This window comes from Carassius carassius, chromosome 5 (assembly GCF_963082965.1).
Source record: "Carassius carassius chromosome 5, fCarCar2.1, whole genome shotgun sequence".
In the NCBI taxonomy this organism is placed as follows: Eukaryota; Metazoa; Chordata; class Actinopteri; order Cypriniformes; family Cyprinidae; genus Carassius; species Carassius carassius.
The window spans coordinates 33,668,086-33,692,605 of NC_081759.1; the positions used below are offsets into that span (position 1 = coordinate 33,668,086).

At 36.9% G+C, this 24,520-nt stretch overlaps 1 protein-coding gene across 2 annotated transcripts; it reads left to right on the plus strand.

The window, feature by feature from the left end:
* Positions 1–42: 42 nt before the first annotated feature.
* On the plus strand, positions 43–24,383 carry npdc1b (neural proliferation, differentiation and control, 1b). Of its 2 annotated transcripts, none has more exons than XM_059550814.1 (9): positions 43–333; positions 15,672–15,818; positions 19,281–19,376; positions 20,599–20,808; positions 20,940–21,006; positions 21,103–21,187; positions 21,275–21,351; positions 22,272–22,371; positions 22,871–24,383. In XM_059550814.1, the coding sequence occupies exons 1-9, from the start codon at positions 249–251 to the stop codon at positions 22,946–22,948; spliced, it is 945 nt and encodes a 314-aa protein (XP_059406797.1). In that variant the 5' UTR covers positions 43–248; the 3' UTR covers positions 22,949–24,383. The 2 variants fall into 2 exon arrangements, with proteins under 2 accessions (XP_059406797.1, XP_059406798.1); XM_059550815.1 differs by having other exon boundaries at positions 44–333; positions 19,284–19,376.
* The last annotated feature ends 137 nt before the right edge of the window (positions 24,384–24,520 follow it).

Sequence of the window (24,520 nt, forward strand, 5' to 3'; positions counted from 1 at the left end):
GTCCTCAGCTCAGCTCGTGGTATTTTCTCGTTTAGAGAGAGAGAGAGAGAGAGAGTTCATCATCTCGAGCAGCGCACAGGCATCCGCATCAGCATCGGCGGTGAACGCGCACCGAATGATCTGCTCGCATCTTACCGACTGCACACTTAAGTGTCATTGCTCAGAAATTACAGTCAAAGGTTTTTAACAACTGTGGGACGGGGGAATGATAAACCCCGGATCCCCGGGCCGTTGTACTGTTCGTAAGGATGCGATCACTGAGCCCACCGTGGGCCTCGCTACTCACCGAGGCTTTCCTCATCACAACAGTCGCCGTCAGCGCTGCAATGGCAGGTGAGATGCGCTTAATTAAACTTATTTATGATTAACGTGATGCCAGACTGATATCTGGGATCAAACAAACAGTTTCTGTGCTGCCACATAGTGGGGATGTTTTGTATATTTTGCTTGTTCTGTACACGTGAACTGCAAGTGTTTGTAAAAGTCATAATTAGACTATTGAAGTATCCTTAAATCAGACTTATTTAAAATAATGAATAATAGTAGAATGTTTTTGCTTGCGTTCAGTGACTGAAGGTTTTTCATTTTAAATGAATTCAAGATTCTTAGAATTGTCTTTGATTTAAATAAATTATTCTGCTGTTTGAAAAACATTACATTTTAAGTCTATATGAGATGTAATAAGATGTTATGGTACAGGGAGAAGAGGTGCTCTGTGACGCAGGTGGGAGAGATGTGGACCCCCTGTCTGTCCATTTTGGGAAATGTGCGCACTCTTGGGTGCATTCACATTGTGTCTTGATGTCATCATGAGTTTCCCACTATGCACTTAAGATATGCTGTTAATGTCCTGGTAACGTCATAGCATTTATTGACATTAACACCCCAAGGGCAATTCTTTAACCCCTCAGTGTTGTGTAATGGAAATCGGCAATCAGCAGACAGGAATGAGAACTCCAGACCCTGCCACGTTCCTCCTGCCACTCAGGTCTGGGCTATAAATAAGAAAAATAAGAATGCAGAACATGACAGCTACTAGAGTCCCTCAAACCACAAGACCAAAGACAGTCTGGAAACTCAAGGAAAAAGCTAAACCACAAAGGACTTTTTTCTTTCTTTCTTTTTTTCATTGTCCAATACCTTGCACTCACATCTGATTCTTACTGGGATATTTATTTAATTCCTGTTGTATATATTTTCAGCAGCTGAAAGGATAAATTATTACAGAATACACAAAAAAAGTTGTATTACCTTTAATATGTCTATATTCCTAGGGATGCCTAAATTCCTTTTTAAGAGGCCAACAAGAAGCTGATTTCCAATTTTTTTTTTTTTTTTTTTTTTTTCAATCGGTGCTACACAACTAGAGAAAACAGAAAAAGGGTTGTGGTGAAAAAAATAGTAAACCTCAACACCCATAATGCACTTTTGTGTATTTTGGTTTTGAGTTTGATCAGACTATCCAGCTACAAAAATGCTATATGTAGATTTGACATAAGCCCTGGAGCTGTCAGTTTTTGCTGATAAAAAAAAAAACAGGCATATCTTGGTGCAGGTGACACGGTAAATTAATACACATTGTTCATTTATTTATTATAACAACATTGTAACAATACAAAAAATTTAAAATAAAAAAACACTCTTAAAACTGATTCTTTAATTTATTTTAATAGTAAAAATAGTTTAGAATACTATTATTTGCCATTATCGACCATAACCGTTTCAGTTGTGTGCTGTAGTAGTAGTAAAGTAAACAATGTGACCATGGTAGATGATATTTAACCAAAGCAAAGACATTTTATTTAGGCTTTTGTGAGTTTCCAGGGCTTTGCTCACGCTGTAAAGGAGCTGTGAACTTGATAATTGACCATCTAATGAGAAAGAAGACAATTTAAGTAACCTTCAAAAATGAGCGCGCTAAATGGCTCTTCTTTCAGAGAACTTGTATAGAAGCAGTTATGAAACCAGAGAGAATATAGATCATTTAGATGCAGAGGGAAGAGGTAGGTGTTGTTGCTATTGCTAAAGAGTGGAATGAAAAGAAGAAACCATGAGAGAAATAACTGAATGGCAGTTCAAGGGGCTACACCAAATAATATAAGAATAATACACTGAATAAAATGACTAAATCAGTTTATCTGGTTTTGCCAGTGTACATTTTTAAGTTATATATCCTTAAAGGAACACTTCAGCCAAAAGTCTAAAGAGATTAATGCAATTAATATCTTGAGTCTGGCTTTCTGGTGCTTGCCTTTGGCTGATGTTGCCTCCTGTACAAGATGCTCTGATTTAATACCTGGAGCGCATGAAGTCTTTCTCATTTCCAGTTTGTCTCTCTCTCTCTCTCTTTATCAGCTTCTCTCTGTGTCTAACTGCTCCCTGTGGGTTTGAGTTGTGATCTCGCATGTCTGCATGAGTTTGTGTGGCTTCATGATATCACGTCAGACTTAAGCTACCGTGAAAGAGGGTGAGATGTTTTAAGCAGCCCGTCGGGTTGACTATAATCCTCGTGCGCTAGTCATTTTAATCTTGCTTCAAAGTAGAAACCTAAATCTAAGATTTGCACCGCACCACTTTGAGAGTGAAGAGATCTGCCATCAAGTTGAGTGTTTTTCTCTTGTGCTCTATAATCGTTGTGTATATTTTAACAGCTGGAGAGATGTCTGGTATAATAAGTATAATTCAGTTGTTCTGCCACTCTTCATTGTTTCAGCTTTGCTGCTTTCTTTTGTTGTAAGAATGGGACACAATAGAGAAATGTGTTATTGAGACTCAAAGGTTACAGCTGCCACTCAAGTGTTGCTCCATAAAAATCATCCATCATGATTATTCTCAAACTGTCTCTTATGCTGCTTTCTTTCATTCTAATCTATTATTCTCTTTTTCTTTCTCTGCTCTTTCCCCTTTCGCCTTCATTTTTTGCATTCTGCTTTCTGTATTACTTGTTTTTGCTTATCTGTTTTCTGTTTGTTTCATGTTTTTCTCTTTCTTTTAACCCTCAGAGACCCACTGCAGCAAAAATTGCTTCATGTTTAAGTAATGAAATACCTGTTCTTCACTAAATATGGGTGAACAGCAACTCACTCATTGACATGTATCATAGCAACATGTTTGACAGGAAAACATTTACAGTCAGAATCTTCCAGCATGCCAAATTCACACAACATGGTCACTGTCTATTGACACAATTGAATCAAATAGAACAATCTTAATTATTTGTTTTATTATTAAAATATATTAGTTGAAAAAATTGCAACATTGCAAAAATTAAATGAGGAAAAATGCAACATTTAATATATAAAAGTAAAAGTTCCAAACCATTTTCAGCAGAGCATGATGCAGTTTAGAGAACATATTATTAGGGTTGCTGCTGAGATATACAGCTCAGAACACCTGTGCTATAGACCTCTAAATATGGATTCTGAGGTAATTTAAAGGGAAGTCAGCGAGGTTTGGGAATGATCCCAGGATCATGAAATGTTAGGGAGTATGAGAGGAACATAAATATCAACTGAAAAGTCTTTCTTATGAAAGGAAAGGGTATCTGTATGCACTACTGTTCAAAAGTCTAGGGTCAGAAAGAATTTTTTATGGTTTTAAAATCTTTTTTAAAATAAGATTTTTCATGCAAGACCGCAATGTTGTGTAATATTATTAAAATTTAAAATATATATATTATTTTATTATATTTTATTTGTGAATTGTTCATTTAATTCAATTTCTATTAATGTGATGACAAAGCTATATTTTCATTACTCTAGTCTTCATTGTCACAGGATCTTTCAGAAATCAGTCTAATTTACTGATTTACTGCTCAAGACATATTATTATTATTATTATTATTATTAATATTAACTCGACTGGAAATTGAAATTCATAATATATTTGTGAAAACCATAATGTTTTTTTTTTCAGGATTCTTTGATGAATAAAAAGTTCAGAATTACTATATTTATTTTAAATATAAATCTTCTGTAACAGTATTTTTTAAGCTTTGTATTACTAAATCACTTTTAAAGGCAAAAAATGTACTACTTATATCAAATAAATTCTTTACTCTCCATCTCATAATGTGGTAATCAGTCATCCAGGAAAATGGTTATTAACACAGATTCATGTAGGTTTAATTATGTAATAAAATAATTTCCCATGTGTATGAAATTGTCAGGATTAAACCTAACTTTCTCTCTATGCTTAATTAAGATGTTCTCCGTGACATGAGACCCACCTGACAGGCTGACACCCGTAAAAATGTTCTTATATCCTGACACTGATATAGTGCATGTGTGAAATCTCTCTGGCTCCTTTTTGAAGGATCAATGCAGTGTCTGCAGAGTGGCTGGAGTGATGCACATGTGTCGGATAAGGTCATGCTCACCTGAGAATGCTCTCTCTCCTTGTTTGAACAATGGTGGCTCTTCTCTCTGCAGTCCATAATGATTTTAGCTCTAGATGCAGAGGTGTTATCCTGAAATAGCATATTCTGTGATAAGCTTAGTCAAGGACAGAATATGTAAGAGAGGAAGTTTTGCATTGCACATAGATGTACATATTTTAAGTGTCATATTGGTGTTCATATTGTCAGACTGAGACAATTATAGATGCATGTCATGTTTTTACTGCACATTGTTGATTAATTGGATAATTATGTTTTCCCTCTAAGTGACACAATGGATTTCACCTCATTACTAATTTAGAAAGAAGACTGGCCACCTAATGTCTGCCCTGAATAAGAGAAATGTATTCACACATGAGCACCAGTCTGAGGCCAGGAAACAGACGTGATGTAAGAGTGTGAGGTGGCTAAAAAAAGAAGATGTTTCATTTTTTAAGATATTCACAGTTCATCGTGGCAGCAGCTGATGAAAGAATACTATTTCTGGAGACAACTCAACTTTCAACCGGTATCAAATTTCCCTGTTGCGATTAATTGCTAATGCTTTTATCACCGTATATGGTATTATCACGATATTGTGAAATATCAGTGGTCATAATACAGTATAAAAGGTTAAATAACTTTTTTCTTATAACAAAAATAACTGAACATTACAATATAGACATACAATAAAGCAATACAGAAAAATATAAAGTTAAAAGTTATATACAGATAAAAGTGATTAAAGACAAATCGGTATCACTTTAAAATAAGACTTCATTAGTTAACCTTTAACAATCACAATAAGCAATAGCTACATTTGCTACAGAAGTTACTAATTTTTGTTAAAAAATTAACACAGCTGCAACTTTCGATTTTAACAACATGTTATTAAATATTGGAATATCTAAGATAACTGAATGTTCAGAAGAATTTTTCATTGGCAGTTAATGTTAACTAATGAAGCCTTAATGTAAAGTGTGAATGAACTATAAAGAATCAAAACACTTTCAAACAATATCTAGGGCATGTTGTAGTCCAGATTAAAATGAAAAAAAAAAGTTTGAAAATAAATAGCCTATTTAGTCAAAGTATTTGGAGCTGTGATGAAGATCATAGCAAATCCACAAAATCTGAATGGCTATTTGAAATTATTTAAATATGTTTTAGAAAGTAGTGCAGCTGCTTTATTTATCGGTTTCCAGGTTAAGGGCTGCATTTTCTGCAGTTTAGTGCCATCTGCTGTCAGAGAGTGAATGTACTTTCATTCAGCGCATCTCTCACGTGTTCCTCCATGTGCTTCTCAAACGTGCTTGTTTACATCAGAACGCACATGCGTCTTTCAAGCAGCATACAGAGGTGTTTGTGCATTTTGGCCAGCTGATGGGAAAATTATTCTTAAAATGCATTCAAATTCGGAATAATTTGTAATGTATAATTATTCACGGTATTTAGATAGCAATATCGTGCATATTCATTAACGTGATATATCGCATTACCCGAATACTTGCACATGTCTAGTTCAGAGTTGGTCAATAATAATGTTAATAAATATAAATTTGCGTCGCAACACCGTTATATATTTATAGCAGATGTTGTGTTTCTCTGTCTACATGTGAAAAGAAAAAAAAAATATTTGTACATTTTGAATACAGTTTGAACAGTACACTATAATGTCCAATCCTTATTTTCTACGTTTATGTATTCCATTGTCCTTCATCACTTTTCTGTAAGGTACTTTTCCCATAGCTGCAAAATATGCAATTCAACTTTTTAGCAGTTTACAAGGAAAGGATTAGCACAAAACCTCTAGAAACAGGGAAAATACTTAAATGATGAGAAGCGACAGGACTGTAACCATTTATTTTGCTCTGTGCTCTTACAGTATAAGTCAGCTTGAAATGTGGATTTATATTAACTTGCTGCAATGTTATTTTTAACATTTCAGAAATAATAGTTTTTGACATTTCACAATGAGAGAATTCAAGGCACTCATCAAGAAAAAACCCCGCAGCTCTGTTCTCTGCTCTGTCTCCTTCCAGTCAGCTTGTCATGTCACATAGAGCACAAAGTTCTTGAGAATGACAACATGCAGTCCACACTGCTTCAGTGCGTTTTTCAAACTTTGTATTGAGAAGCAAGTTTACATAAAGGGACTTTTAAAAGACTGTCATAGTCTGGAGCAAAGAATAACAACATTATTCCTTTTTCTGTTGTGTTTGCTGAACGGTGTTGCTAGGCAAATGATGATTCATAAGACATCCAATTGAAGTTCATGGGAAAAATAGTGACAGTATAAAGGAGATGTAGATATGTTGCATCTGTATAATATAGCTTTCATGGCTTTGTCGATCTGAACTAAAAAGATGAACAAACCTACCTTTAAACACTGGTGGATGGCAACTTAGTTCAGCATGTCCATTTATTCTGCAAGACCTTCGTTAATCTTCGGAACACAAATAAAGATATTTTTGATGGAATTTGAGAGCTCTCTTACACTCCATAGACAGCAAAAATATTACCACGATCAATGCACAGAACAAAGGTCTTGCGGGTTTTGGAATGACTTGAGGAATTAATAACAGAATTTTCATTTTTCGGTGAACTATCCCTTTAAACAGTTAATCAAAATTATCTTTTTTTAAAGAAATAGAAAAATGATTATTAACCATGATTTTTGTCTGGTATTTTATTTATCTAATTATTTATTTTTTACATTCTGTCAGAATTATTGCACTTTAACCACACATCAACTTGCATTATTTGATCACAGGTTTAGTTGCAAATGACCACGTGAAAGAAGTAAACCACGGAACATAAAAAAAAAATCTGGTATGCACATACAGTGGGTACTGAAAGTATTCAGACCCCCTTAAATTGTTATATTGCAGCCATTTGCTAAAATCATTTAAGTTTTTCCTCATTAATGTACACGCAGCACCCCATATTGACAGAACAACACAGAATTGTTGACATTTTTGCACATTTATTAAAAAAGAAAAACTGAAATAATCACATGGTCCTAGGTATTCAGACCTTTTGCTCAGTATTTAGTAGAAGCACCCTTTTGATCTAATACAGCCATGAGTCTTTTTGGGAAAGAAGCAACAAGTTTTTCACGCCTGGATTCCTCCTTGCAGATCCTCTCCAACTCTGTCAGGATGGTAAACGTTGGTGGACAGCCATTTTCAGGTCTCTCCAGAGATGCTCAATTAGGTTTAAGTCAAGGCTCTGGTTGGGCCATTCAAGAACAGTCACAGAGTTCTTGAGAAGCCACTCCTTCGTTATTTTAGTCTTGTTGGAAGGTGAACCTTCAGCCCAGTCTGAGGTCCTGAGCACTCTGGAGAAGGTTTTTGTCCAGGATATCCCTGTACTTGGCCACATTCATCTTTCCCTCGATTGCAACCAGAGCTGTCCCTGCAGCTGAAAAACACCCCCACAGCATGATGCTGCCACCACCATGCTTCACTTTTGGGACTGTATTGGACAGGTGATGAGCAGTGCCTGGTTTTCTTCACACATACCGCTTAGAATTAAGACCAAAAAGTTCTGTCTTGGTCTCATCAGACCAGAGAATCCTTCAGGTGTTTTTTTTTAGCAAACTCCATGCGAGCTTTCATGTGTCTTGCACTGAGGAGGCTTCCGTCGGGCCACTCTGCCATAAAGCCTCTACTGCTGGAGGGCTGCAGTGATGGTTGACTTTCTACAACTTTCTCCCATCTCCCGACTGCATCTCTGGAGCTCAGCCACAGTGATCTTTGGGTAGATATAGTTTGGCCAGACGGCCAGCTCTAGGAAGGGTTCTGGTCGTCCCAAACATCTTCCATTTAAGGATTATGGAGGCCACTGTGCTCTTAGGAACCTTAAGTGCAGTAGAAATATTTTTGTAACCTTGGCCAGATCTGTGCCTTGCCACACGTCTGTCTCTGAGCTCTTCAGGCAGTTCCTTTGACCTCATGATTCTCATTTGCTCTGACATGCACTGTGAGCTGTAAGGTCTTATATAGATAGGTGTGTGGCTTTCCTAATCAAGTCCAATCAGTTTAATCAAACACAGCTGGACTCAAATGAAGGTGTAGAACCATCTCAAGGATGATCAAAAGAAATGGACAGCACCTGAGTTAAATATATAAGTGTCACAGCAAAGGGTCTGAATACTTAGGACCATGTGGTATTTCAGTTTTTCTTTTTTAATAAATGTGCAAAAAAAATTGAGATAATGCAAATAAACGTAATCACAATAAAATAGAATTTATTGTGCAGCCCTATTTGTAGTATTTATAGTGTTATATTATGTATTGTTGATTTTCGACAGACCTTTATCTGACATTCTGAAACTACACATACCTCTTTTCCCAAAATTAAGTTTCTCAAACTGGGGGGTATTCCAAAAACCAGGTTATGTGACATACCCAGGTATGTCTGAGGATAAGCAAGCAGATAACCTCAACTTTTGGGTCCAAAATCGGAGGTTACTTTCAGGGTATGTAAGTAACCATAGTAACATGCCCCCTGAAGATAACCTGCTCCACAGAAGGTTATGTTCCAGGGTTAGTTCACTTCAGCGCACGCGTGATCTACTGACGATATATATTTTACTCTATATTAGATCTACTGACGAGCCTTCAGTGGGTATGATGGATAGCATAACATTATATAATATTATATACTGTATATATAATGAACAAAATATTTTACTTGCTTGTCATGTGAACATTAACTGTTATCAATGAATGTTGAACATGCAAATATGCTGTTAAATTATTAAATTATTGAAATATTAACTTAAAATCCCATGCTGTTATTTGTTACAGTCAATAAATTAGTTTAAATGATTTTAGCTGACAAAGAAGTTTGGGAATCCCTGTTTTAGAGTGATGGTAAATTATGCGAACACCTTCTGTGCTGCGCCGACACATTCCACCCTCAGCAGAGCCACTTTGGCCTTTGTTGGTAGTTTGCGGGAGCAGTATGGAGTGAGAGATGATAGTGGTGCTCCATAGCAGTGATGTGTGTGTGATCTATTTCCCTTAATTTCTAACTAAAAAGTTTTACAAAACTGCGACAGAACTTCTTGTCTGGGTCAAGTATGTGCAAATCTACATATTTGAAAATATCAACTAGTCATCTGGATGTCTGAAGGACTAGTTGGCTAATTGGTCTTACGAAAGCCCTGTAAAATTTGAGTAGTCTGGTTTAAAGCATTATTTTTTTATGTGTGTTTAAACATAGCTGATTGAAATGAAACGGAACAGAAAAAGAAAGAATAGAAACAATTATATTTATCTTGACACATCTTTATGTATATTGATCTACATTCACATGGTTTGATGGAGATGGTCACATGCAGATGCATTTGTGATAGCCATCACCATATGTGGTGAGGAAGTGATGTAGAAAGAGATTCTTACATTGTTGTGTTTTTAAGAGTGATAAAGTGCAGGAAATGAGTCTGTGTTTGTGCAGAAGCATACATAATTGTGCCTATACGTCTGATTGAGAGGCTTTCACATAAAAAAAGCTTATGTTCCTCTCTTAATGAAATTAAGATCTGAAACTGATAGACAACGTTGAACAGCTGTGCTTTAAACTGTTGTGTGCATCACTTCTAATGCAGTGACAATAAAAGATTCTGGTAAAAACCATCACTGCTGATGCGTTGTAGGTTCAATGAGTGACTTAATGGGCAGCTCCAGTAAAAAGAAAATTGCAAGGCAATGATTTTTGGTTTGAGCTTTGAAATCAATAGCAATTAATTTGGTGACACAGATCTGTTCATGAATCTAAAAACAATGTGGTACATATGGGATGAATACATTTAGGCAATTTGCACTGTTTTTTTTATATTGCACATTGCAATAAATTATTTTGAAACAATGCAAATTTTATAACGTATCGTCAATTGTTGTGTTTTATTTCCTTCACTGTCTCCCATGACTGGCTCTGGTTCAGAAGAGTTTATCCCCGCCCCCTTTTCAAATGCTGCTTTGGCAGTGACTCACACCTGATGATGTCACACCTACTCAGTTGCCATAGCAGTTGTTATGGAAACAAGAGCCAAGGTTTCAGTGGCTGAGTCTTTCAGAAGTAGAATTCAAGGCTGTTCATTATGATTTTACCATACATAAGAGGTGTTCTTATAGCCACAGTGTGCAATGAGGTGCCAAAATCCCCCATAGGCTTGTCATAATCATTGTAGTGCAGAATCAGAATCAGAAAACTTTATTGCCAAGTATGCTTGCGCATACAAGGAATTTGTTTTTGTGGCATAAGCTTCCAGTACACCCCACATGGAAAAAACCTATATATACATATATGTTTCAATATAGGTTTTGATATAGGTTTTTAATATATGTGACACATATGTACACATATATATACACCTGTATGTACATATATGCACACATATATTTACACATATATGTACACATATATATGTGCATACATATACCTATATAGGTACATATATACACGTATATATGCACCTATATGTTCACCTATAATAGTAAAATTTTAATCCATAGCTGCTAGGCAACACGTCCCAGCCCACGTCTCGCCCCTAGTCAAACACCACTACATCACGTAGTGATGCAACAAAAAGATGAACAAACACTGAACAATTGTATTTTTTATTAACTAACATTAACACGGATTAATAAATGTATTGTTCCATGTTCGTTTGTGTACCACGCGCAAGGTTTATCAGCAAATCCATGTCTTCTTCTCCGTTTTAAGTGTATGTCTGTGGCAGAATTACAGCGCCACATGCTGGTCTGGCATGTTTACTACATCGGTTTCGTGTGGACGCGGATATTTCTTGAGAAGAGGGAAAAAAAGATCAGGGGTCCATCTCCGTGTGGACGGGGCAGAAGAAGTAACGGGTACTTACGATTATGGATAAAATGTAGCGGAGTAAAGAGTACAATATTTGCCTCTCATATGTAGTAGAGTAAAGTCATGAGTACTCCCCAAAAATTATACTAGAGTAAAGTACAGATCCCTCAAAACTGTACTTAAGTACTGTACTCAAGTAAATGTACTCCGTTACTGTCCGGCTCTGTATATCATGTTAATATATTGCCATAGTTAAATTCCATAACATGCCAATTACATGTGATAACAATTTCACGTGTTCGCACATACATACGTTCTTGAATATTCTTTTTCCGTAATTCTTAGTTTTTGCCTTGATAATAGAAAATATGAGCTATGCATCATGTATGACAGTCAAAAATGAGATATGAGCTACAAAATGAACAAATCCTGCCATTAGCTACAGTATATAGAAGACATATCTTGTATGTATAGGGCTTATATGTGGATATGAAGAAGCAATACAGGAGACCTATATTTCCTTTATATGCACATATATGCATCTACAATTTTGCCTATATGTGGCATATATACACATATATGCAGCATATATGTAGTATATATACGCATATATGCAGCATATATATTATCATATATGTGCATATATGCAGCATATATGTGCATTTACACTGCATATAGGTTTCATATATGCGCATATATCCACATATAGGTTCTTTCCATGTGGGACAGACAACATCACACAGACAAAGAAAAAAAAATATTATTTGCAAATAAATAAGTGTAAAAACTATTGTGCTATAAATGATAATGGAATAGGATTGAGTAAGATGCAGGGATGTTCTAGGATGGAGGGGTAACAAATAAATATAAGGATATTGCACGTTTTTATTGCAAAAGTGGGGAACATTTAACTGTTCATGAGGTAGATTGCCTGGGGGAAGAAACTGTTCTTGTGCCTGACTGTCCCCATCTTTGAAAAGTTCAAAGATGGGGCAACGTGGATGTGAGGGAACAAGAGTGATTTTCTGAGCCATTTTCCTCACTCTGAATGTATACAATTCTTGAAGGGTGGGCAGGGGAGTGACCATAATCCTTTCAGCAGTCCGAACCGTTCTCTGTAGTCTTCTGATGTCTGATTTTGAGGCTGAACCAAACCAGACAGTTATTGGAGTACACAGGACAGACTCAATGACGACTGAGTAGAACTGTTTCAGCATCTTCTGTGGCAGGTTAAACTTCCTCAGCTGGCGAAGGGAGTACAACCTTTGTTGGGCCTTTTTCACAATGGAGTCAATGTGATTGTCCCACTTCAGGTCCTGAGAGATGGTGGTTCCCAGGAATCTGAATGACTCCACTGCAGCAATAGGGCTGTTCATGATGGTGAGTAGGGGGAGTGCAGGGGGGTTTCTTCTGAAGTCCACGATCATCTCCACTGTTTTGAGCGTGTTCAGCTCCAGGTTGTTAAGACTGCACCAGACAGCCAGCTCCTCAACCTCTTGAGCCGATGACTGTAGTGTCGTCTGCAAACTTCAGGAGCTTGACAGAAGGGTCTTTAGATGTGCAGTCATTGGTGTACAGCGAGAAGAGCAGTGGGGAGAGAACACATCCCTGAGGGGCACCAGTGTTGGTGGAGCAGCTGTTTGACATGAATTTCCCCACAATCTCACTAACTGTTGTCTATCTGTCAGAAAGCTGGTGATCCACTGACAGATAGAGCTAGGAAAAGAGAGCTTGGTCAGTTTGGTCTGGAGGACTGTTGGGATGATGGTGTTGAAAGCCAACTCTAATCTTGAAAGCTGAACTAAAGTCCACAAACAGGATCCTCACATAGGTCCCTGATTTGTCCAGATGTTGCAGGATGAAGTGCAATCCCATGTTGACTGCATCATCCACGGACCTGTTTGCTTGGTAAGCAAACTGCAGGGGGTCCAGTAAGGGTCCAGTGATGTCCTTCAGATAAGCCAGAACCAGTTTTTCAAACGACTTCATGATGACAGACATTAGAGCCACAGGTCTGTAGTCATTAATGGTAAGAAAAATGAATAAGATCAAAGACGTTTATGTTGAATTATATTTTTATAATATTTATGAATAACAATTCTTCTTACAAGATATATGGTTCTCAGTAGAGCTGGGCGATATGACCAAAATCTTTTATCACAATATGAGTAATATTATATCATGGTAACAAAATATATCACATTCACAATGTAGGCTAGTTATATTTGCTTTAAATATGGTCTTTTTGATATCAAAATGTTTGATACCATATACATTTCAATTCTTGTCAGTGTCAATATCACAAGCCTAAAAAAAAAAAACACTGAAGACAACAGTCAGCGATTAAATAAGGATATGAAACTAATAACAAGCAATACTACTATACAGTAGAACAAATAAATAAGACATGCTACATATATTGTATGAAGTAATCATTCTTCACTGTGTGTAAATTAAATATATGCTTCTTATTATTAAAGTTACACGAGAGATTTATTCAAGAGCACTGAGAGTTTTTCTTTCTTTTGTAGTTTGAGTAATATGAATGACAGACAGCAGGAATATTAACTGCTGTCACTTTAAGAGCTAACTGGATCCAATATACTGTTACACTCTATAAATGAAGCTCTAAACAGCTCTATAAATGAAGCATACAGACTTTATTAGGTCCACAGAAGGACTAACATTAAAATGAAAATGCTCAATATACAATTCATTATGTACATTAACAATGATTCGGGGCGAATATAATGCAGTTTAATGGAAAACTATGTGAATGGCGCTCTGTGGCGCGGCAGGATTTTCTCTCAGCTGCAGTTTGCGGTCTGAAGTTTCTCGCTCTGTTCAGTGTGCAGCATCACATGTCTAAACAAATAGCAAACGCTGTCAATGTTTTCAACCACTAGAGGCCACTCTCGCATTGTATAGTGAAAACAGACCCTTCTCAGTCGCTCCAGCAACGGACACAACCCGGAAAACTATCGGCATGGATTTTTGTAGATAACCGATTGTTCCAGCAATCAACTATCGGTGCCGATTAATCAGCAAAACGATACATCGGTCGACCTCTTGTCATCGACACATTATAACACATCTCAGCACGGGGAGATGATTGCGGGGCCCCACTGCGTGACCATCCGCTATGCCTCTGTGTGGAAATAGTTATATAGTTAAATAGTATGGAAATAATGTTGCCACTTTATCTATTGTTAAAAATTGTTAGAATTTACCCTGTTTTTCTTCCAATTGGAATTGAGATTGACTGACACTTGATGATCAGAAAAAATGACTAAATAGATAGATAGTGTTAAAAAATATTTGGCATTTAGTTTAATACCACATAATTTTTTTTTTTTAATATTTGCCTTTTTTCGGAGCTGCTGTATATAAAAAACACAAGGTGGCTGAATTTGCATGCTATTTAGATAGCTGAGGCTTATAGACGTTCATTACTTTCACTCAATGTAATTCGTTTTTTAGCACCCCCTCTGAACTGTTAAGCTCCTCCTTTGCACCCCAACAAAAAAATCCTGGAGCCGCCACTGGTTAGGAAAGCAATATTCAACTGTTTTTATTTGTAACGTTTTGCCACCTTGTGAAATAGATATGTTTCCCTGTATATATTTTCAACCAGTTTTCTATTTTACATGAAACCTGTTCTCACATAGAACACATTTTTGCATTCCATCTTTTGCCTCAAGCGTTAAACAGCCACAAGGCACTCAAAAGAAGTTTATCTTCTAAAGATGTATATAATAATTATTTATTATTCAGATCTCCCTATTGAATACCATTAAGCTTTACAATCTCCACCAACAATGTTCGTTAGAATGATTCTTGCACTTGTGGTGTTATGATGAACATTTGCTCAGCATGAATACCTGCTGACAATCAGTGGGAGAGAGACACACGACTACTTTGTTGTTCTCGGACGTTATATGATATTTGTGGGTGTTGGATCTCCTCTGCACTTCGCCCTGCTGCCCCAGTTCTGCCCTCAGCAGCAGTGCCCACATACAGTTGCACTGCTGTTTTATTGATGCACTGTTGTTCCTGAGCTCTCCATCATAACAGTAACAAGACACAATACACAGAGAGAGCTATTCTTACATAATCAGCCTTATTACTGTTAGCTCTTTATGCAATTATTCTGTATGACAAATAGCCTGACATGTTTTGTTGTACAAGTGGACGCTAAGCAATACTATGTGAGGATCACTTAAGCTGCATCTTGCTCTCTGAGGCATCTCAAATTAGACTGAGAGAACCAAGAGAATTTTGTTAATCCGCTTTCATCTTTTTAATGTAATTTTTGGGTGATAATTCATTTATTTGAGTTATTTATAGTTTTGCATTCACTGGTTCAGATATCAGCAGTCAGGCCATTTTGACAATTAGAAAAACAATGGTCATTAACGTGAGGCAACCTCAGTTATCAGTGTCTTTGTCTTTTCTGTTATAGTTGAGGGACATTGTCCTCGGAGTTTGGACTGTGCCCGGGAACGACGGCACTTCTGCCAGCCCGGCTCTTCACACTGCGGCCCATGCCTAGACCCTTTTGTTGAGAACAAACGAGGAAAGTGTGTGATCAGGAGACGAAATCAACCTGGTGAGTACTGAGTCCTACAATAGTGCCTTTCAAAAGTCTGGTCACTTGACAGGCATATTTTCAACAGCTCTGGGCAGCTATTTCAGACATGCAAAACCAACTTCTATCTAACTGAATTGAATTTGGTAAAATAATTTTTTTTTTTTTTTTTTTCAAATAAAGTGCTGTTAAATTGTTTACATTCCATGATTTTAATTTCATCAATTAGATATGGTTTTTTATTAATAAAACCTTTAAAACAGAATTAAAGTAGAAAAAAACTGAAACTGGAAGAAAATAAAACCGATTTCATAGGGCCCTTAATGTTGTTTCTAATGATAAAATAGCTTTTAAGAAGAATTTAATTCAGGTTGGTCCATGCACATGCATAATCCCAAGCATGCATCTCAGGAAGCTGACTTTCTATGAGTACTTTAGCATTTAATGCATTGACACGATTGCTTTACCAACTGGTGATTAGCTCTTTTTAATTAGAAAGTGGACTTTTTCCACCATGTTGCGTGCTGCACCTTTCCCATTCAACGTAATATTGTTAAACCATCTTGGTATACCATCTTTGATCGTACACGCATTTTACAGGTTTGTTTATCCAAATGTTTTTGTAGCAGCAATGAAAACAGTTTACAGTGATTTTGTCAGATAATTTCACATGCTAATCTGATACATAGTATTTCAAAATGTAAGGGTTCCCCATCATATGCATTGGACTGCAGTGGAAGACCTGTCACTCCTCGCAACCTTTCAGTCTGGCTTCCCTCTCGCCCTCTCTCGCCCTCTCCCACCCACACATTGCTGCAGATGCAAAAGGAAGGAGGGGGGCTAATGAAATAATTCAGGCGGTCTCATTCTACACTGCAGTGGTAGGGATTGACAAATGCTGCTTTAGCTTGATCCATACAAGCAAGCAGCAGTTAGATGTAAATATCCACAAGCATTTCATTTTTGTTTTCAGCCACAAAAAAAAAAAAGTTCATCTTGTCTACAACCTTGAAGAGTATTGATCGATAGTTTGATCGGAATTAAACAGTGCTGTTGTCTGGATTCATCTAATAAAGCATGGCAGAAATTTTGACATGGAAAACCTTTACACACAAGAACACTTTTTAGTCAATGAGACCCTAAGGAATTGCATAAGTTATGAAAGTTATGAAACAGGTTTTACACACAAATATGTCTGTACACGTTTAGTAAATGAAACATTACATAGAACACTGAGATCAGTTTAGAGTGTTTTTTGAAAAAAAAAAAAAAAGGTTTTTGTTAATTTATGTTTAATTATGCAAGTATACAAATATAAATCATGCAAATTGCAATTCCCATTATCCAGTCTAGCTATTAATGAAATTACGAGGTCACTAGACCAAATTGTTTCCCTTAACTGTGTAGCCCACAGCAAACAAAAGCTTTTTTCCACATTATTTGGAGTGGAAAATAAATAATCTGTCACTTTTAAATAAATTTAGCCCACGCTGGTAAAAATAGATCTTTCATGGTTGAATGGCTGAAGCATCTCTGTCTCTCTCTGTCACACACACCCTCCCTCTCTCTCTCTCTCTCTCTCTCTCTCTCGATCTCACTCTCAAACATTCTATCGTTTTTTCTTTTCTCTCGTGAAGTTTTTGCTCTTGGCACTTACTCAGTGGTTGCAGTGGTGACAGCTTTCATTCATGAATCTGTAGAAGCCCCTCCCCCATCCTCTTCCTGCCCGACTGTATGCCCCACTGCCCACATACGCATAGCAGTACCACACAGCAGACCGACTGACCAAATCCACCTATACTCACTGCAGTGCACACACTCACGGATTCTGCATTGCATAAGCTCATAACACTTCAGCACGCACATTTTTGGTGTTCATAAATATAGCAGTATGGCATGCAGATTTTACCCAATGCAAAACAAACTATGCCAAGATATATGTCATATTCCGTGGTGCATTATTATTTTACTTACCTTATCAGTTCCCACTTTACATAGTTCAATAACTGACCTGTGACAGTGAAAGCTTTAACTCTAAGATAAGATGCAGTTTCATGTGTATATACGATTTGCAAATACACTACCAGTCAAACATTCAGGTCCAGTAAGACTTTTTGTTTGTTTTTTTAAAAACTAACACTTTTATTTAGCGAGTTTGCATTAAATTGGTCAAAAGTGACAGTAAAGGGATGTTGGTAATAAATGCTGTTCTTTTTAACTTTCTATTTTGAACTGATTTAAACATGGGTAATGATCAGAAAGGTTTCTTGAGAACCAAATCAACATAATAAAATTATTTCTAAAGAATCATGTGACACTGAAGACAGGAAATTAATCTTTGTCATCATATAAATGTAAATTATAAAAAAAAAATGTATTATAAAAAGAAAACAGATCTCTTTATATATATATATATTTGCCATTATTACAACAGGACAGTGTAGAACAGACAGGAAGTGAAGTGGGGGCAGGACCAGGAAAGGTACTCGAGCTGGGATTTGAACTTGGGATGCCTGTAACACAGTGTTGTTATGTCAGCACAATGTCCACTAGGCTATCGGCGCCAACAGAAAATGCGTCTTTTAAACTGTAATCGTATTTCACAGTAGTAAAGTTTTTACTGTTTTTGATTAAATAAATCAGCCTTGGTGAGCATAAAGGACTTCTTTCAAATATATGACCCTGGACCACTAAACCAGTCTTAAAGGGTTAGTTCATCCAAAAATGAAAATAAGCCCATAAATTAATCACCTTGAAGTCATCCTAGGTGTATATGATCTTCTTTCATACAAATTCAGTCAGAGTTATTCAAAAAATTATCTTTGATCTTTTAAGCTGTTTGATGCCGCTCAGCGGGTGTTGCACTGCATCGGTTTATGAGAAGTTTAATAAAAAGCTCATCCTTTAAAAAAGGTGTTTTTGTAAGAAAAATATCCATATTCAAAACATAATAATTATTTTAATCTAGCTTGTGCTCACTGATGTAAAACAAAAGCAGTCCTGGGGGAATGATGTATGAGGTCAGCTTTGCACATACGGAGCTCAGAAGTGACGCACGCAGAAACGCAGAGGAGAGATTAAAACAAAATAACTGTCACTAATTAGAAATGCAAAACAAGGATTTGTAAAGAAGAATGTCAGAGGATTTCAATATAAGCCAAGAGGAGACTGGTTTTCCTTTGCTAAAGTAAGGAAACTTTGCTTCCTTTGCTCCTGTTAACAAATGTTTGTTTTCATGAGACTCACCCTCGCATATGCAACGCTGACCTCATACGTCATTCCCCAGGAACTGCTTCCATTTTACATCAGTGAGCGCAAGATAGATTAAAGTGATTATTACATTTTGAATATGGATATTTTTCTTACAAAAACTCATCAATTCACTACTGAAGCCCTTTGTTCACCCCCCGGAGCCATATGAGACACTTTTTGTAACTTTTCGTAACTCTCATGTTATTTCTCTGTCCCACTTTCTTGCCCTAGCAGTCAAGGTCAGCCATCTCCCAGAGCTGGATGAAGAGATAGACATTCTCTCTTCCATCATCAGCAAACACAGAGAATCAGAGATGAAACACTCAGGTAATGTAGCATGGGAATCCTGCTCACCCTTACGGCATTCCAAACCTGTATAACTTTCTATCTTTTGTAAGACATAAAAGGAGAAAGTATTTGTGCTCCTGTTTTCCATATATTGTCAAATACATACTAAATGTGCACTGCAGTCTACTCAGGGTCTCTGAAGCCATACAATAGCTTTCGGTGAGAAGCACATTTCAATATTTATATACCATATTTTCCTGACTTTTTTCATAGTTTGGCTGGTCCTGCGACTTAAAGTCAGGTGCAACTTATTTATCAAAATTAATTTGACATGAAACGAGAGAAATGAACCAAGAGAAAACATTACCGTCTCCAGCCGCGAGAGGGCGCCCTATGCTGCTCATTGCTCCTGTAGTCTACACTGAATAGCATAGAGCGCCCTCTCGCGGCTGTAGACGGTAATGTTTTCTCTTGATTCTTGGTTCTAAATAAATGCGACTTATAGTCCAGTGCGACTTATATATGTTTTTCCCTCATCATGCCGTATTTTTGGACTGATGCAACTTATATTTAGGTGCGACTTATAGTCAGAAAAATACAGTATATAAAAAAAGCAATTGACCCTTTGTTACTGTTGCTATGTCCAACACCTCATGGCGCTCTCACGCGTTATCTTGTTTTCACGCAGTCAGAAAAGCATAGCAACACACCAATAGACAAGACAGAGCAGGTTACTTTAGATATGAAACAAGCTTTCAAATTATTATTATAATTTTTTTTAATTCAAACAATAAATACCATTTTGTGTCTTTTTGAAGTGTCATGAAAAATAAACATGAATAAACATCAGAAGGTCTTGTTTCAACAACTGAAAGAAATCTGCACGTGCAAGTTTAAGTTCACCAAAGTTAATCTACTCTCCTGTCTGGTTTGCTTGTTGGAGAAAATTGGCAGATTCAGCATTATAACTGGTCAGATTGCCTGTCAATCAAACTCCCTACGAAGGGTGAATTGATAGCTTCTGACACAAATTATAAAGTTGTGTGGAAAAGGTGCATATTATTTCTCCTTTTGTAACAGCATACAGTTTAGCACAACATGAGGCATTAGTTTTTGTTTTGTTTTTTGTGAATTATGCTACCATTATTTGCCACACATTCCACATCATAAAAAAAAAATAATAATAATAATAAAAACTCAAAAATAAATTCAGTGTCTATCTGTCTGTCTCATTCTTTTTTCAAATTCTTATGTTCTTCAGCCCCCTCTCCAGCTACTTCCAAAGCCCCTGAGGATCGATCCTGGCCAAGCAGTCAGCGTGGAGCAGAGGCATCTCCTGCTGCTGCTACATCAGAACAGCCTCTGACAAGTGCCCTGACCACCAGCCCAACCTCACACACTCCCTTTATCTCTGCTGTGCACAGCGGCCCCTTTATCATCCCGTACCCCTCTGAGGACCACTCTTTCATCAGTGCGTTATACTGTATATTGTTTGCTGATGTCTATAATTGTATATGAGTTTGTGGACTGTGTCACTGCAGTGCTTTTCCTTCTTGCTTCTTCAACCTTTTTCATGACAATCTTTTTAATCTTCTTTTTTAGTATTTTTGGGTGTGTTTCTCATGGTGGGCTCAGTTGCCATGGTCTTGACCGGAGTGTGTTGGGTCAGGTGAGATGTTATATAATCTTTACAAACCTTTTCGGTTCAAATACCTGCATGAATAAGTAGACATGAATGATACTGAAGATGATGCTTTCTTCTCAGGATGCAGAGAGGCAGTCATCTGGCCCAGAAGGTTGATTATCCCGCTTTTGGGTTAATGGGTGCCAGTTCTTATGATAGTGGCATGGTGAGTAGAGCATACATACACATAAAAAAGCAAAGCATCATTCCTGCATGTGTTGTGATGCACACTCTCCTGTTACTCTATTATTAGACTGGTGATAAAACACTTGCACAGAGTGCCCAGATGTACCACTTTCAGCTTCAGAAGCAGCAAATGATGTCACTCAAGTAAGTCATTGGCAAATAGAATAAATAAACTGCCTTTTATGTATACAACACATTTCCCAGCAACCCTTATCATGCATGCCTGGATTTGGAATGATTAGAGTATATTATATATGCTTCTGTTCAACAATTTTGTTCTGTAAGATTTATTTTGTTTTATTTTTTGAAAGATTGAAAGACTTTTTCAGAAAATGTGTGAAATTGGTCAAACATGACAGTAAAGAATAAATAAATCAAATTCTGTTCTTTTGGACTTTCTGTTTAAACTAAAACTGTTTAAATTAGTATTGTATTTCTACTCTGTTTTTCTGCTCCAATGAAATTTCCATTAAATATTGTTGATAAGAAATCCTTCTTCAAATTTGTTCAAGATTTGGTTTGATTCTGTCATGTGACACTGAAGACTAGAGTAATTGTTGCTGAAAATTAAGTGTGGCCATTACAGGAATAAACAGTAATAACATTTTACAATATTACTTTTTATTATATTTTGAGCCCATAATTTCAGCCTTAGCAAGAGACAAAAAAAAAAAAGATCCCAAACTCTCGAATGGTATTGTATATGTCATCTACTCCATTTTGAATAAAAAATCCACACGGTCATTTAACATGTAGGCCTTTATGAATAATGGAACACTGGAATATTAGAAATTATTCATGAGAAATTTACATAACAGGTTATAGAGAAACAAAATGTATGCAAATCATTAATAAAAACAATTTAAGTCTTTTTTTTTTATTTGTACTTTTTTTGTGTGTATTTAAAAATATGTTGGTTAAAATGAAATAATGTGATTTCCCATGAACATTTGGCTATAATTTATCAGGTTAAATACATCAGTCTATTTTCTGACCATGCACTGACATTATTTACATTATTATTCAAAACTCTTCTGTGCCTTCTGTGTTTTGTTATCATCCAGGCAACGAAATGATTCCAAGATTCCTGAGTCAGGAGCCACTTCAGATGAGGAAAATGAAGACGGAGACTTCACTGTGTATGAGTGCCCAGGACTTGCCCCGGTAAGAGCAATATGTTTCTATACATAATTCTGAGGGATCACGTTGTAACAACGTACAAACTCAATCATCCGGAAGAAGGAGGCGGTAACCGACGGACATTCAAATGAAACTTTTAATAATCAAATAAAGACAAAACAGTGCAACGGCCCTTGCGGACTACTGCCGTGCACAAACAAAAACCAAACACAAAATAAAGCCCAGGCCTGGTCCTCTCTCGTCCTTCACTGTCGTCGCTCCTCTTTTGTATGCTTCCGATCTCCCCCGTGGGACTCGAGACCAGTGAGTGTCGCTGATTTCCAATGACTCCACCAGCCTCGCTCCGTTCCCACGGCTCTCAGCCCCGCCCCACTCGTCACACACATGAGAGAGATCTCACTTGTCACTGTCATAAATCATGACTCCTGCAGGTGTAATCGTTGGTATTAAATGTAACCCACTGTGCTACAGTTTGAAGTCTCCTGTAGTGCCAATGTGTTTTAAAGTATCTTTCTCTTTCCAGACTGGGGAAATGGAAGTGAAGAACCCACTGTTCGATGACTCCACCTTTCATCTTCACCTGCAGAGAAGTTACAACTGAACACGAGTACTCAGAGGACGCATCACGTCATGCATTAAATCACAGTGATGTGCTTTCCTTATCTGATCCATTCAGGAAAGGTCACAAAGGTCATCATGGTTCATTTGAGAGCATTTTTTTTTTGTGCTGTTAAATACAAGTTGACACTGGTGTTGCAGCTTCCATCTGTGAACAGAAAACGAAATGCACTGCAACATTGCGAGAAAGAATTCAACTTGTTAACATGTTGATTCACACATACACAAGCATCCTTTCTAAAGACCAGCCCCTTCGGACCAGGAAACTGCTCTGTAGTACCTTTCAGTTTAATGGCAGATGTGTAAAAACATTGCATGGATTTCTGACTAAGAGTTGCACCCATTCTGTATAATCACGCAGAGTTCCTGTTTCTTTCCTTACGTCTTCTGGACCTGTTTGATAGTAATGTCCATTATAAACATACTGTACGTAAGAGACTGTGCATCCTCGAAAAGCTTTTGATACAAGCTCAAGACTCATTTAATATCAGGTCATTGCTGAGTTCTGTTATGACGTCTTCTGTAGTATATTGTGAGTACTGTGCAATGGAAAGGAAACTTATTTATAGCATTAACTGTTTGAACATATCTTGCCTGCGAATGCTTGTCATCTTTAGAATGGACGTGGAAGTTGACTCCCCTTGAGGAACAACGTAAATTGTACAATTAGCATATTTTATGGTTTCTTCTACCAAATTCGTCTGTGACTGTATTTTTTTAAAATATCAATGGTGATTTTAATATTTTTTTATAATTGTGCTCACAAAAATAACCCTAAATGATATTATGTAGCCGCTGTATAATTAGAATGGTCCTACTATGCATGATTTGAAGCTGTGTAATGAAGAAAGTCAGTGTGCATTTCTGGTTCATTTATAGAGCAAAAACACATGAAATTGGAGTTTTTGCATCACACCCTGATTTGCAGCGTAACATGTATATATAGCTGCTCTTGTGTACTGGCCAGGATTCTCAGATCTATGTGGGTTAACCTCTATGCTAGATCACTAGGTAACGTGATATAGTTTGATTCCAGAGCGCGTGTCGCTCGCTGCTGTTTCTCAGGGAATCTGCCAATAGTAGCCGGTTTCTGTGCAGCATTTACTGTAATTCCTGCAGGGGAAGTTCCTCTGGATCTTATACCTTTTAATCTTTTAGTCAAAAGCTGTGGCAGTGTCATCAGTCTTTCGATGTTGCATTGGGGCAAAGGGAAGCCCTTCAAATTTGAACTCTTATTGTTCTGTTAGACAGTCATTGTGGGGATGTTACCTCTGAAATGACCTACACTTTTCAAAAATAAGTCACGATGGTCTTTAGTTGAGCCCGATAAACTGTTTTCAGCTACTGAGATTGCCTGACATGCATGTAGAGATGGAATATATAAAAGAGGGGATAAATATTTATATCAGCTCAAATAATAGTGTCCTGTTTTCATTGATATTAAACCTACCAGGAGTTTTAATGTGAAGGCATTTACAGACAAACAACATGAGACGCTTACTTGAATCTTTTTATGTGCCTTTTCCAAAGGGTATTTAAGGATAATGAAGTTCAA

Coding starts and splice junctions, on each gene's coding strand:
- npdc1b (XM_059550814.1), top strand. CDS start 249: ATGCGATCACTGAGCCCACCGTGGGCCTCGCTACTCACCGAGGCTTTC. Junction 19,377..20,598: donor ATCAGAGATGAAACACTCAG/GTAATGTAGCAT, acceptor TATGTTCTTCAG/CCCCCTCTCCAGCTACTTCC. Junction 21,352..22,271: donor CAGCAAATGATGTCACTCAA/GTAAGTCATTGG, acceptor GTTATCATCCAG/GCAACGAAATGATTCCAAGA.